The sequence below is a fragment of the Sciurus vulgaris genome, assembly GCF_902686455.1.
Source record: "Sciurus vulgaris genome assembly, chromosome: 8".
Lineage (NCBI taxonomy): Eukaryota > Metazoa > Chordata > Mammalia > Rodentia > Sciuridae > Sciurus > Sciurus vulgaris.
This window is the reverse complement of record NC_136468.1, coordinates 50,140,867-50,155,228: the sequence shown is the minus strand read 5'-3', so window position 1 is coordinate 50,155,228 and position 14,362 is coordinate 50,140,867. Positions and strand designations below refer to the sequence as shown.

Genomic DNA, 14,362 nt, shown 5'->3' with positions numbered 1-14,362 from the left:
CTCTACTGATGGCAAACCATTGAACTGTCATCTTTCCTAGGAGCATGTTCAAATGAGAAAGCTCTGAGACACAGACAAAAAAAAAAAAAAAAAGTAAAGAAACTATTTCCTGAAGGCCCAATGGTATTTGAAACTAATAAAGCTCCCAAGGTAGGGCTGTCAGAAGATACACTGGTGTGTGCTCTGCTTGGGGCTGTCCAGGGAACTCATGTAGTATCTTGGCGCCAGAGGTGTGGCTCAAAGATCCGCTTTGCCACCCATTGGTTTGGTGTTTTCAGCAAAGTCATTTCACTCCAGGAGTCTTTGTTTCTTCATTTGTGGAAACATAGTTCTAGGCCACAGAGTTCTCATGAAGATTGCGGGAGGTCGTATATGTGAAAGTGTTTATAAATTTCAAAGGTAATATGGTAATCGCAGTAAGCAGTTTATCTGTGAGATGAGAAAGAAGGAGAGTAACAGGGCTAAATGTAAGTGCTGTGTCTAATTTCCGTGTCCATAGGGGGGAATAAATATCCTTTCTCTTATTGCCTCATGAAACATGTATATTAGAACATGAACTTGAGAGGAATACATAATATGAATATACATGGTTATATAACAATGTAGAATCAGAAAAACAGAACTTTCTAAAACATTAAAACTTTAATAAAATATAATAAAATAATAAAATACTGTGTTATCACTCAATTTTCATCATTGTAACAAAACTTTGGAAAGGACATATCTAGCAGAAATAAAGACTCATGTGGACCTGGTTCTCTAAGCATATGTATGTAGTTTAACTGAAATTGTCTTATTCACATGGAAGTACAAATGTCAGAAAACCAAGGAGGACTGCATTTTATCTATAAGTATTTTAATTTTTCTTAAAAGTTCATCCATGAGATATATTCTCTAAAAATAATAAACCCTAAGAATATGATTCTATTCCAAGTTAGAAGCAATAATATAAAGTTGAAAACTAGCAATGGCTCAGCTTATGTTTAGTAATAAGGAAAGAACTTTAGGCTGGTTTTTAAAGATTAATTTGTTAATTAGGTGAACATCTGGGTTTTGGTTCATCACTTCCCTTGGAAACCTTGATTAATTTATGAGATTTTCATCCCCATTTACTGAAAGAGCAGTGAGTCATCCGGTGTTACACACCAATGACGGCAAAAGTTAATTGGATTCTAGATCTTTTCGCATTTCTCCCTTCAGCAATTCCTTGCTGCTTTGAGCAGAACCATGCACTAAGGGAGTCTGTGTATTTTTGTGTGTGAGAGAGAGATACAGAAATGAGAGGAATTACAAGTAATTGAAAAGTGAGTTTGAAAAAAAATATGAACACATAGTTGTATTTCCTATGGTTTTTGGTGAGAGATTCTGAAGTGATACACAGAAATAGCCAAACCTAAAACTAATGAGCACATTATCTTGGTGGAAATTTTTCACAAGCTTTTGATTTTGGAATCATATGAACGTATTCTTAACCTTTTCAAGAAAGATCATCTGTGTATTAAAGGGTTTTAGGGCTGGATTTAGGAAGGGGAAAACAGATGCAGCCATAGTTCACTGCAGACAGTGTCTGCCCCCCAAGCAAGAGATGCATCAGCAAGAGAACAACAGTCTAGGGAAGGAGGGACACAAGATGGAGAAAGGAGGGGAGAGGTAGAGTGAGCTGGGGTGGATGGGTAAAAGTCAACACCCACCTGCTTGCTCCTGGTCCTGCAATAGCATTGCAAGCTTCCTTCGGCTCTGACACAAACTGCATTCAGCTTAGAAGTCCTTCCTGAGATATATACCAGTATATGCTACTCCATCTTGGAAGTGTAAAACCAGGTTCACAGATGAAGGGGAGTTCTTTGCACTGGTCATTAACTTCATTTCTGCTTTAACTTTGCCTCTTATTATTCTTTTATCTTGTTTTTATTTGTATTGACTTTATTTGGGGGGTTTATTTTATCTTGTTATTATATTATGCATTTATATGAGCTACCACAAATCCTTTCTGGAACTAGAAGAAATATGAATAAATTATAAATAACTAATCAAGGGAAGTGGTAACTTGTTATTTCTAAGAGGTAAGATCACAAAAGATTTTAATTGTCTTAGGATGAGTCTCCCTGCATTTCCAAGTATACATATTATGTTTACAACGAACATGAATTCCTTTTCTAATCAGATAGTTTTTGTTTTTACTAAATACAGAAGAAAATATTTGTGGTAGCACTGATTATATTTTATATATAAAAGTATATAAGTGTGATAGAAGACCTGAAAGGAGTCATGAAACTTAGTCTTAATTTTCTTTTAAACAATCACTTCCATGAACATAAGGAAGAGACAGTATAAATGCAATGGTTTGCTTGAAATATTTTTAAAAAGAAATTGTTTTGTATAATTTGTTTTCTTCTGTATAAAGTAATCAACCATGAGAGAATAAGATTTTTATTTTGGTGTTAAGTTTTTTGAGTTCCTTATATATTCTGAATATTAATTCTCTGAGGAACAGGTGGTAAAGATCTCCCATTCTATAAGGTTTCTCTTCACTTTGCTGTGCAGAAGTTTAATTTGATGTCATCCCACTCATTGATTTTTGGTTTTATTTCTTGTGTTTTATTTATTTTTTTTTTAATTTTTTTTTATTTTTATTTTTATTTTTTTTATTGTAAACAAATGGGATACATGTTGTTTCTCTGTTTGTACATGGCGTAAAGGCATACCATTTGTGTAATCATAAATTTACATAGAGCCATGTTGTTTGATTCATTCTGTTATTTTTTTCCCTTCCCCCCACCCCTCCCACCCCTCTTTACCCTCTATACAGTAGTTCCTTCCTCCATACTTGCCCCCCTCCCTAACCCTAACTCTAACCCTTCCCTCCCCCCCATTATGTGTCAACCTCCACTTATTAGCGATATCATTCGTCCTTTGGCTTTTTGAGATTGGCTTATCTCACTTAGCATGATATTCTCCAATTTCATCCATTTGCCTGCAAATGTCATAATTTTATCATTCTTTATGGCTGAGTAATATTCCATAGTATATATATACCACATTTTCTTTATCCACTCATCAATTGAAGGGCATCTAGGTTGGTTCCACAGTCTGGCTATTGTGAATTGAGCAGCTATGAACATTGATGTGGCTGTATTTCTGTAGTATGCAGATTTTAAGTCCTTTGGGTATAGGCCAAGGAGTGGGATAGCTGGGTCAAATGGTGGTTCCATTCCAAGTTTTCTAAGGAATCTCCACACTGCTTTCCATAGTGGCTGCACTAATTTGCAGCCCCACCAGCAGTGTATGAGTGTACCTTTCTCCCCACATCCTCGCCAACACCTGTTGTTGCTCGTATTCTTGATAATCGCCATTCTAATTGGGGTGAGATGGAACCTTAGGGTGGTTTTGATTTGCATTTCTCTTATTACTAGAGATGTTGAACATTTTTCCATATGTTTGTTGATTGCTTGTAGATCTTCTTCTGTGAAGTGTCTATTCATTTCCTTAGCCCATTTGTTGACTGGACTGTTTGAATTCTTGGAGTAGAGTTTTTTGAGTTCTTTATAGATTCTGGAGATTAGTGCTCTATCTGAAGTATGATTGGCAAAGATATTCTCCCACTCTGTAGGCTCTTTCTTCGCATTGCTGATAGTTTCCTTTGCTGAGAGAAAGCTTTTTAGTTTGAATCTATCCCAGTTCGCTGATGACATGATTATATATTTAGAGGAACCTGGAAATTCCACCAGAAAACTCTTAGAACTCATAAGTGATTTCAGTAAAGTAGCAGGTTACAAGATCAATGCCCATAAATCCAACGCATTTTTATACATAAGTGATGAATCTTCAGAAAGAGAAATTAGGAAAACTACCCCATTCACAATAGCCTCGAAAAAAATAAAATACTTGGGAATCAATCTCACAAAAGAGGTGAAAGACCTCTACAATGAGAACTATACAACACTAAAGAAAGAAATTAAAGAACACCTTAGAAGATGGAAAGATCTTCCATGTTCTTGGATAGGAAGAATTAATATTGTCAAAATGGCCATACTACCTAAAGTGCTATACAAATTCAATGCAATTCCAATTAAAATCCCAATGACGTACCTTACAGAAATAGAGCAGGCAATTATGAAATTCATCTGGAAGAATAAGAAACCCAGAATAGCTAAAGCAATCCTTAGCAGGAAGAGTGAAACAGGGGGTATTGCAATACCAGATCTTCAACTCTACTACAAAGCAATAGTAACAAAAACGGCATGGTATTGGTACCAAAATAGAAAGGTAGATCAATGGTACAGAATAGAGGACACGGACACAAACCCAAATAAATACAATTTTCTCATACTAGACAAAGGGGCCAAAAATATGCAATGGAGAAAAGATAGCCTCTTCAACAAATGGTGCTGGGAGAATTGGAAATCCATATGCAACAGAATGAAACTAAACCCATATCTCTCACCATGCACGAAACTAAACTCAAAATGGATTAAGGACCTCGGAATCAGACCAGAGACCCTGCAGATTATAGAAGAAAAAGTAGGTCCAAATCTTCATCTTGTTGGTCTAGGACCAGACTTCCTTAACAGGACTCCCATAGCACAAGAAATAAAAGCTAGAATCAACCACTGGGATAGATTCAAACTAAAAAGCTTTCTTGTGTTTTAGAGGTCTTGTTAAGGAAGTCAGTTCCTGTGCCGTCAGGTTGCAGTGTTGGGTCTATGTTTACTTCTAACAATTGTAGAGTTTCTGGTCTAATTCTCAGATCTTTGATCTCTTTGAATTGACTTTTGTGCAGGGTGATAGATAGGGGTCAAGTTTCATTCTACTACATATGGATTTCCAGTTTTCCAGCACCATTTGTTAAAAAGGCTATCTTTTCTCCATCGTTATGTTTTTTGCACCTTTGTCTAGTATGAGCTGACTATGTATGTGGGTTTGTTTCTGTGTTTTCTATTCTATTCCATTGGTCTTCATAAGTAAATTGTAGTTAGATCAATAGTGTAGAAAAGGGAACAGGGAGAGAGAAAAGGGAAGGGAAAGGGGAAGTATTATGGTCCGAATTAGAACAAATTAATATGCTCTTATAATTATGCTTTTATAACTATATCAAAGTGAATCCTAATGTTATGAATAACTAAAAAAGTAACAATAAAAGATTTTTATTGTAATACTTCTCTATAATCTACGTTTTATTGCACATTAGAAAATAAGGGTAAGAAATCTAACTCTACAATCTGACTTATGTAATGTTTTACTCTAGAAGACAAAAAATCAAGGCCACATAAAAGCAAAAACAGAATAATTTATTTGAATCCATTTTTCTTTGAACAAAATAAAAATAAGACTTCAATAAGTCATTCTTTAAGCATTTTTGCAAGTCTTTTTTCAAAAACACCCTTGACAATCAGGGAGAAGGCACAGGCTCATTTTGGAAAAATCATCCTCATTATTTTGTGGCACAAATAACAAGAAATAAATTTGGGGCCTAAATTTTTTTTAGCCATCTAAATAGTAATGGGAATTTAATAAAACAAAAACTTACTGGAAAATTTACAAATGTAAATCCATAATTATAGGTGAGATTAGGATAGCATCAAGGTTGATGAAAGTGGAAGTATAGATTAGAATGTACTGGGCTTTTGAAGAGAAATTTAATCTAAAAATAAGTGACTGGGAAGCTTCATTCTTTTCTTCCTTCCAGTCCCCATGATAAGAATGTCCATTGAGAAATATTTCCCCACTGTTTCTCTGGTGCATAAGTCCTTGTGTGTATGCTGGAAAATCTGCAGTCCAATTTGTATAAATGCTTCTAGTCTGCATTTGAAAGAAGTAATGAATAAAAGGTATTGGGTTTGAGTTCTTCACTGATTCCAGATGAATATATATTTCCACAGTTTTTTCTCAAAATGTCCCTTCATTATTTCACTTCAATGTACTGATTTGCCCATGAAAGCTCACCTGGTAAAGAGAGATAAGGGATATGTGAACTGTTCTATAGATGTCCAAGTCTACAGGTAAAAGAAATTTAAGTTATTTTATTCCTTACATAGCTGTATATCACATGAGTGTTTGAGCTGATTAAAAAAATTGAATCAATAAATATGAAGAGTAAGCAATCACTGAACTCCATAGTTAACCTTTTTAAACTCAGGGTTTACCTTGAATGTCCTGTTTTCAAAATAATAACAATTAGCCTTAGGTTCAAAACAAACTATGCCAAGAACATTTAATGATGTCAATAGACAGCATTCCAATAAATGCAAATATAATTTCAATAAACAAATAATTGAGCTGAGTACTTGGATATGCACACAACCAACTTACCAATTTGTTAAACACTATCCAATTAGCTAACAAACACATGTATTCAAGAAAAGAGTCTAAGAAACAAAGGATGAAATTGCTTGGCTGTCCTTTTTACCCCAGTAATGACTGTCAAGTTAAGGTAGGAAAAAACTAGTAAGTTAGTAAGTTAGAATTCTTTCCCAGCACTTGTGCATTTGCGCTGGGAGTGAGGGAAAGGAGAGGTTTGCTAACCACCTGCAATACTGAATTATGTATGAAATTGATCTTTGAATTTAATTGGACCTAGAGAATAAAACCATAAGCAATCAGGAGAGAAAAATGGTCTCTGCATCTATGGGCAATATTTATTCTATGGAGGGATGTTTATTTTATGAAGGATCATTAGTCTTTGGTTAAAACAAGGAAACAGAAACTTACTAAACTAAGGAATCCTTAAAAGACTCAGTCTTATTTAAGTATTTGTGAATTGACTGTAAGTAAAATAAGTGCAAAACAGTTTGTGATGATAAAAAAGAAAACACTCTATTCTTTATAAAAATTTAGAGTAGGTAACATAATCTGTATGGAAAGAAAATAATACTTTAAAAAATGTTAGGTCCCCATTTGGATAAGTTAAAAGAGAGACAGAGGGAAAAAAAATTATAAAGGATTTTGAGGAGAAGGGAGACAGACTTGAAGTCTTGCAGAAAACAAGAGGATGCCAGGCACAGGGGTGCAGGCCTATAATCCTGGCAACCCAGGAGACTGAGGCAGTAGGATTGCAAGTTCGAGGCCAGCCTCAGCAATTTGGTGAAGCCCTAAGCAATTATGAGACCTGTGTCAAAATAAATAAAATAAAAGGACTGCCGATGTAGGTCAGTGGTAAAGTGCCTTTGGGTTCAATAATCCCCAGTACAAAACAAGCAAAAAAAAAAAAAAAAAAAAAAAAAAAAAACAAGAGGGAAGTACAGACTCAGACTCAGGAATGGAAGGAATCAAAGAAGGAAGGTAAGGGAAGAGAGAGCCACTGGAAGACAAAGACACACAGAGAACAAAACAAGATAAAGCAAAGAAACGGGACTCAGAAGAGGAGAAAAAGGTGAGAAGAGAGGAGATCTGGGACAATGCCCTGTGGGCTGTGATCAAGAGTTGGTGTCCTGATGCCTTTCGTAGGAGCACTTCCTCAACTGAAGTTTTGAATGATCTTAATTTATGTTTGAAAAAAGAATTAGAGCAAATTATATTTCAAGCTTTTATAATTGCCAAAATGAATCCTAATGTTATGTATAACAAAAAAAAAACTATAAAAATAGAAAAAGAAAAAGCTGTCTTTAACTTTTCATCTTCAAATTTTTTTTTTTTTTCTGAAATAAACTTTTGTAGTCTTAAGGTATTCTGAAGATTTTACTTATATCTGAAAATCATCTGGACTCAGAGGGTGATTTTTTTAAAAAAGAGAATCAGACTGGGCATGGTGGCCCATGCTTATAATCCTAGTGGCTGGGAGGCTGAGGCCAGAGGATTGCAAGTTCAAACCAACTCAGTGAGACTCTAAACAACTTAGTGAGACCCTGTCTCAAAAACAAAACAAAAAAAACCGCTGTGGGTCATTGGTTAAGTGCCTTTGGGATCAATGCCTGGTAACCCGCCCCCCGGCAAAAAAAAAAAAAAAAGAGAGAGAGAATTAGTTTTCTCATATGCAAAGATAACCTAATCGCTTTTGTGTTCTGAAATCGTAGCTGCCATATTCACAATTTTAATTCAATTTTTGTTTCATATATAGGTATTTAGGAACCTCAGAGGATAAACTTTTCATTTGGTGTGTTTGCATTCTAGTGGGAAAAGTGGGTATTTAGAACAAAAAGATATATAGAAATAAATAAATTTACAAATTCAAAATTCTAAAGCAGACATACTCTCAAAATTCTGGTGCTAGATATGGTAATTAACCTGATTTGATCATGACATAATCTATATGTGGATCAAAACATTTTATCAAACCCCATAAATATGCAGTTATTTGTCAATCCAAAAAAAAGAAAGAAAGAAAAAAGAAAGAGTAATAGTGTATTGCTTTAAACTAGTTTTTTTTTTTTTTTTCCAAATCATTAGTTTCTAGCTCTATCAAGATCTGTTCCAAATTTACCTGACTCCAGATAATTTTCTGGGGTCCTCTGAAGTGTCTTGTCATTTATTTAACCTCAAGTTACTGCATAATCCTGCCATTCCCCGACTGGGACTGGGTCTCCTCCCCATCAGATAATTTCTCTTGCAGTCATTCATTCCTAGCTGTTATTTTTGGTATTCACCCAGAGGTGTGCATGAATTACTTTGCTGGCACTGTTTCCATTGCCAGAGGGGAAGTTCCTGTGTGTAGTTATTGATGTTCTTTTCAAAGTCAATAAATGACAAATAAAGAAATGATGGAAGCTGATTTGTGGCAGTTATGCCTGCAGGCAGCTACAGTTCACAAAAAACAAGTTCATTTCATTATTTCAAAAGATTGTGGGCTTAGTTTCACCATTATGAAGAGGGGACGGAGACTTCTTAGTGGCAGCTTTGAGCCTTACCGGATCAGTGGTTTCCTGACTTTAGCTTCAACACAAGTTTTGCCCTCTCTGAGAGACCAGTCCTCACTGTAGTTCTGTTCACTTCTAAATAGACTGCTTGGAGTCCTAAGAGGTCTGGTATTTGAAGCTGTCTGTGCTGTGGAAATTCCTTAGGACTCTTATCCTGGTCCTATTTTTATTGTCAGATCAGCATGGCTCTGAAGTCACGAAGGCCACTGGAAAATCATGAAGATAACCAAGATGGCTTGAGGACTGGCCTGAACATGCCTTTTATTCCTAGATGCAGAGTCCATGGGGAAGTATGGTGAGAGGGAGAAATGTACACAATGGACAGTTAATCCTAAAGCTCTGCATCTAGTCCACTGACCCAAGGACATGCCCCAGAAGATATTTGTGTGTTTACCTGATTTATTTCTCAAAATTATTTTCAGATGGGCAAGTGTCCTATACTTTTTCAAATGTACAGAAGCTATGATTTCCTGTTTTAATATTTTTCTTCTAAGACTTTCAATAAATTCTGAGGAGAATAGAGGCTAAATGCTAGGTAAGGTCTTCCATAGCACCACCAAATAAAGATTCATACTTACTCTGGATGAGCTTGCTGTTGGGCAGGGATGTGCTGAATAACCTCATAAATTGTACTATGCAAATCTTGCCCTGATACACCATCAGAGGCTGGAATAGACCTACTTGGCATCTAGAAAATGTGACATATAAAAAAAATTAGCCAAGACTAGTCAATTGTATTTCTTTCTACTATGCTACATAGTTGAAAACAACCGGCAGTAATTATGATTAGTATCTAGAATGCTTATTTCCTCCTTGCTACAATTCCAGCACTTACCCTTTGGTGGGTTGTGCAGCAACAAAGCTATAAGGTCAGAAGAGGAATATAGCTTGACAAAGCTATCTTTGTTTCCTTCATTGAAGAAGAAGGCTGTCAATACTATACAGGAAATATAATAGGACGGAAAATGGCAAAGAGGAGATAACAGGACAACTTAGAACCAGTGAACATACTATCTCTTATATGACATATTCTCAATTAACCTTTGACACTATTTGCCAATTACATGTGCAAAAGTAGCTTAAAAAATAACATATAGCCAAAAGCCCTGTTCACATTGCAACAGATTAAAGACAATACCAAGAAATATAGAGTACGCTAAGGGAGATATTTGGGTTTGAATATAGTAATGGGCTCTAAAAACTAAAGGCTTGAGTGAATGAGGAAAGAATAGTAGGTATTTAGTAAAAACCATCCTGTATTTCATTTAAACTGATATTAGTGTTTTATTAATCCACATTAATGTTTAATAAGTTCTTTATTCTTATAAACACTGTCTTCTATTTTAATCATACTCTGATTTTCCTCCCCACCCACCTTATTTTCCGATGCTGCTGACTTTTAGTCCTTCATATTTACATAGCTTCACCTAGAGGACACTGCCCTGGCTAAGTCTGAGGAGTTCCCTACCTCATCCCCACTTGACTTGCTAGGTTATATTGGAACATTTTCGCTTTATGCTTTTCTGAAAACTGCCTGTTTTCCTCTTACTTACTGAAGCTTTTTTATATGTGATTTCCTGATCATTTTGTGTGGAGACTCTGATTTATAATTTGTACTTGAGATAGATTCTTGATTTTTTTTGGCATAATCATGGGCAGGGACTATGATAAAAGTGATGATGACTAACAACCTAATATTAGGACTGTTGGATACACACATTGGTTCATATCATTCAGTTGCCTTCTGCCCATCTCCTGAAAGAGATGCTAAGTGGATAGTGAATTATCTAAGAGGTAGAGAAGTAATTTCACTTGTGCATATGCCATAAGTCAAGAGATTATTTTTATTTTTTTAAAAAACTAAACAAACCTCCTAGCAATTCAATTTATTTCCCTTATTTCCTTAAATTTTGAGATCTTAGGTTTTTTTGGTACTGCTTTTCTTCTTAAGGTCATTGCATTGGCTGCTACCTTCCCACATAACTGCCATCAGGGCTGCTTATCACTCAGATCCTCCTCTCCCATTCTTGTCTCCATTCTCCTCCTTTGGTTGTTAGTTTTGATTTCTCACTTCCTCCCCAAAGCACCTGGCATGACCAATTAAGAACCTCAGAAGATTCCTCAGGAATTTGCAGCTTTGAAAATGGGCATAGCTCCAAATCAAGTTATTCTGTTTATGCCACAAATAAGCGGGGCTTCTGAGATGCATTTTAATTTCTCTGCTTCAAATTCTTGAGGACTGTAGCTTTTTGAGCCAATAGAGGGCCTCCCAATTTGTATCCAAAACTTTTTAGTCTTTCATATTTACGTAGCTTCATTAATTTGTCACAAGCATAAATTTAAGGTTTTTTTAAAAATATAAATCTCACTCCTTTCCAGTGAATTCTTAGGAATAAAATTTGTGCAATGTTTTAAATAAACTGCCTGCTTCAAAGAGTCAACCACAAGTCCTCTTAGTTCTTCAGTTTTCTGCTCTAGCAATTGAAGGCATGTCTCAAAGAGGTGCTGTCTGCCACTGTGAGAAGTTCTTTTACATAACTGATCAATCAAATATTTTTGTCTTTCTGGTTGTGGAAGTGAAGGGTGAGCTAATCCTGCCTGGGACTGCATGGGGCAATGCAAAGCCTTTCCAGGGCAGTTCTCTTCATCTGTGACAATGTGGGCACTGGTGTTAGTGACTTACCCTTAGGGAGGATAAAATCCAATCAACTCTTCTCCATTACTCACATGGCATTTCTGAAATAAAGTCTATGGCCAGGACTTACTGGATGAACCTTACACATTGACAGAATGCTCTGAACAAGAAAAGTGACCATTTTCTAACAGCAACTAGTTCTTTTAAAAAAATGGAAGCGAGAATGCCCAGAGGCAAGTCAACCATTTATAGCCCCTTCCATAAATTCACTATCATAGGGGAATGCGGAAGAAGAGGAAAAACTGGTCCTATACAAATCTATAAAAGTGTTCATGAGCTTATTAGTTCAGAGACACATTATGTCTGTTAAACAAAACTGAATGTTTTAAAAGATCTTTTCAGACTGAACAAAAATGGCTTTGATTGTACAAAAACTTCCTGCTCCCTTTATTAATGAATGCATCTTTAGGATAAGAATAAAAATGTCTGTCTGCATACCCTAGTCTCTACTATATGACAGCTTTCTTATGAAGAGCATGAGGTACCTTCAAGGATATGATCAATCAACTTTGAAACGCCCTCTAGAGTTATGAAGAGGAAATGAAGGGAAACCGAGGAACAGAGAGAGAATTCAGTGAAGTGATGGAGGGGACTGCAGTCACTGAAGCGATGCAGAATTATTTAAACCTGGAACTCCTGATCCTCTTATTTAGTCAGTTCTCTTGACTTTCAACCTAGTTAATTCCCTCTTTGCTAAGCTAACCAGGTAAAGAATGCTTATTACTTAATGTCACTTCCTTATTTGTGTTAGCTTATAAAAGCTGAGGAAAAAAATGCCTTAGCTAACTCTCCAGCCACATCATTCATTACAGAGTGAGTCAACCCTGCTCAATGCAGTAGGGCGAAATCCAGCCATTGGACCACACTGCCCAAGTTCTTAAACAAATGCTGCTTACACCTCTGGTGAAGCAGAATTCTACTTCTTGGTTAATCAGGCACTAGGAAAACCAACCCTGGGAACAGCAGAAACATCTGGAAAAGCAACAAATTCATATATTCCAAAGTCATCCAGAGCATCTTCATGGCCTGAAATGGAAAACAGTACTACTTACAAATCCAATGTTTTGATTTGCAATTGTTGTTTTCTAAAACCTTTATAAAATATTATTGTCTGAGTTAAATGGTATAGGTACAAAACCAATTCTGCCCTTGAGCAGTGCTAGAAATAACTCTTCTGAATTGAAACTGAACTAGAACAATTATTCTTAAAGCCTGATGTGGGAACAATGTATTATATATTCAAATACACACATGTGGACAGGCTTGTCCTTTGTAGCCCTCAGTATTCAGACTTATGGACACCAAGGCTTCAGCCTGGAGGTCACAGCAGCCTTTGATGCACCCATGATATCTACCCTGCTAGGTCTAACAGAAATCACCATAACTGAAAAGAGTAAGTAATATAGGTGCTCAGATATTTTAAAAAATCATACAATACAACATATCACATATCACAAATATACTTTAGCTGTAAAGTGATGGGGTTGAGGTGGTTGGGAGAAGCCAGATGATCTCAGGGTCCTTCCCTGTTCTGCAGGCAAACATTTGTAAGTAAGGGCTAGACAAGAGGAATAAGTTCCACATTTATTAAGCATCTGGGTGTTAGGTTCTTCACCTACAGAATTTTATTTAATTCTCACAGCAAGACTAGGAAGAAGTTTTTATTTCTATTGTATAGATGAAGAAGTGGAGGTCAAGAAAAATAATTTTCCCAAGGGGGGATGCGGAATAGGAGGGACTGAACTGGTTCCTGCGATGCCAAGGCCTGAGCAAAATCCCCATTGTCGACTTGTAACAACTCAGTGTAGAGTCAACAGTGAAGATAATGAGGGTCAGCTGGGGACAGAGCAGCAGCACTGGCCCTGCAAACCTCCCGTTCCTCTTCTGTGTGGGATGGAGCTGCTGGCATCACAGCTCCCCTAGGAAGTAATGAATGAGACAGCCCTTCCTGTGTTTTCAAAATAACAATAATGAATCAATGAACAAGGATTCAGCAGAACTCAGTGACTTTGGGAAAGTGATTTAATCTCTTTGATCCTAAGTTTTCTTGCCTGTAAAACAGAGTTGAGAGTAACTTCCAGGCTTATTTTACAGACTTTTGTGGCTTACATAAAACGAAAACAGGGACCGCACTTTGTAAAGTGAAAGCACTATTCAATTATTATAAATGTTATATTATTATAAATATTATACTCATATCAGCTTACATTCTATTATATTGATAGTGATATCAACTAATATCACTAATTAAAATAATAACATTAATTAATGTACATTAACATTGATAATACTGAATATTACCTGAAAATGTTTGAGCTCTTCTGTATTCTGTTTCTGGCCTGAAAAGACAAATAGGTATTTCTATCCGGGATGATAATTAAGCAAAACACATTCAAAAATTATTTTCATAGAAACATACATTACCTGCCTTCTAGCTTCTGTTTTATAGCTAAAACCAAAAGAGAAAAAAAATACAGTGAAGTATATATAAAAGTATGTATATATAACTTAATTTTTTTAACCTTAACCTACCTTTGTAGGGTTGATATTTTTTCCACAGGAAGAGAAGACACATGGAAATAATCAAAAATAGTGATATTCCAGTTATACTCGCTAAAGGGGACAATGATTTGCCTTTTTGTGCAAGCTTCTCTAGTCCTGAATAAAAAATAAATATATTTTAGTAATAAATTATGATGTGACTTTACAAGTTTATGATCATTCAATATATTTTTAAGAAGGCACTATTGCAAAACTAGAGAGATACCAAATGAAAGGAACAAACTTATTTTAGAACACATACACACCCACCCACATG

The 14,362-nt window shown here is 35.8% G+C and overlaps 1 protein-coding gene across 7 annotated transcripts in view; it reads right to left on the bottom strand.

Annotated features, from left to right (window-relative positions):
• Positions 1-5,278: 5,278 nt before the first annotated feature.
• The window catches only part of HEPACAM2 (HEPACAM family member 2), a gene marked incomplete at both ends in the record, with an annotated part of 50,029 nt that continues 40,945 nt past the window's right edge, over positions 5,279-14,362 (bottom strand). For 3 of the 7 annotated variants that reach the window (XM_079152438.1, XM_079152439.1, XM_079152434.1), the window contains 6 exons: positions 5,279-5,943; positions 9,428-9,537; positions 12,497-12,570; positions 13,846-13,883; positions 13,969-13,993; positions 14,077-14,202. In XM_079152438.1, the coding sequence (XP_079008564.1) occupies positions 5,940-5,943; positions 9,428-9,537; positions 12,497-12,570; positions 13,846-13,883; positions 13,969-13,993; positions 14,077-14,202 (377 nt within the window). Of the gene's footprint in view, positions 5,944-9,423; positions 9,538-9,565; positions 9,787-12,440; positions 12,571-13,845; positions 13,884-13,968; positions 13,994-14,076; positions 14,203-14,362 lie in introns of those variants that run through there. The other 4 variants (XM_079152440.1, XM_079152435.1, XM_079152436.1 and 1 more) reach the window with 4 other exon arrangements.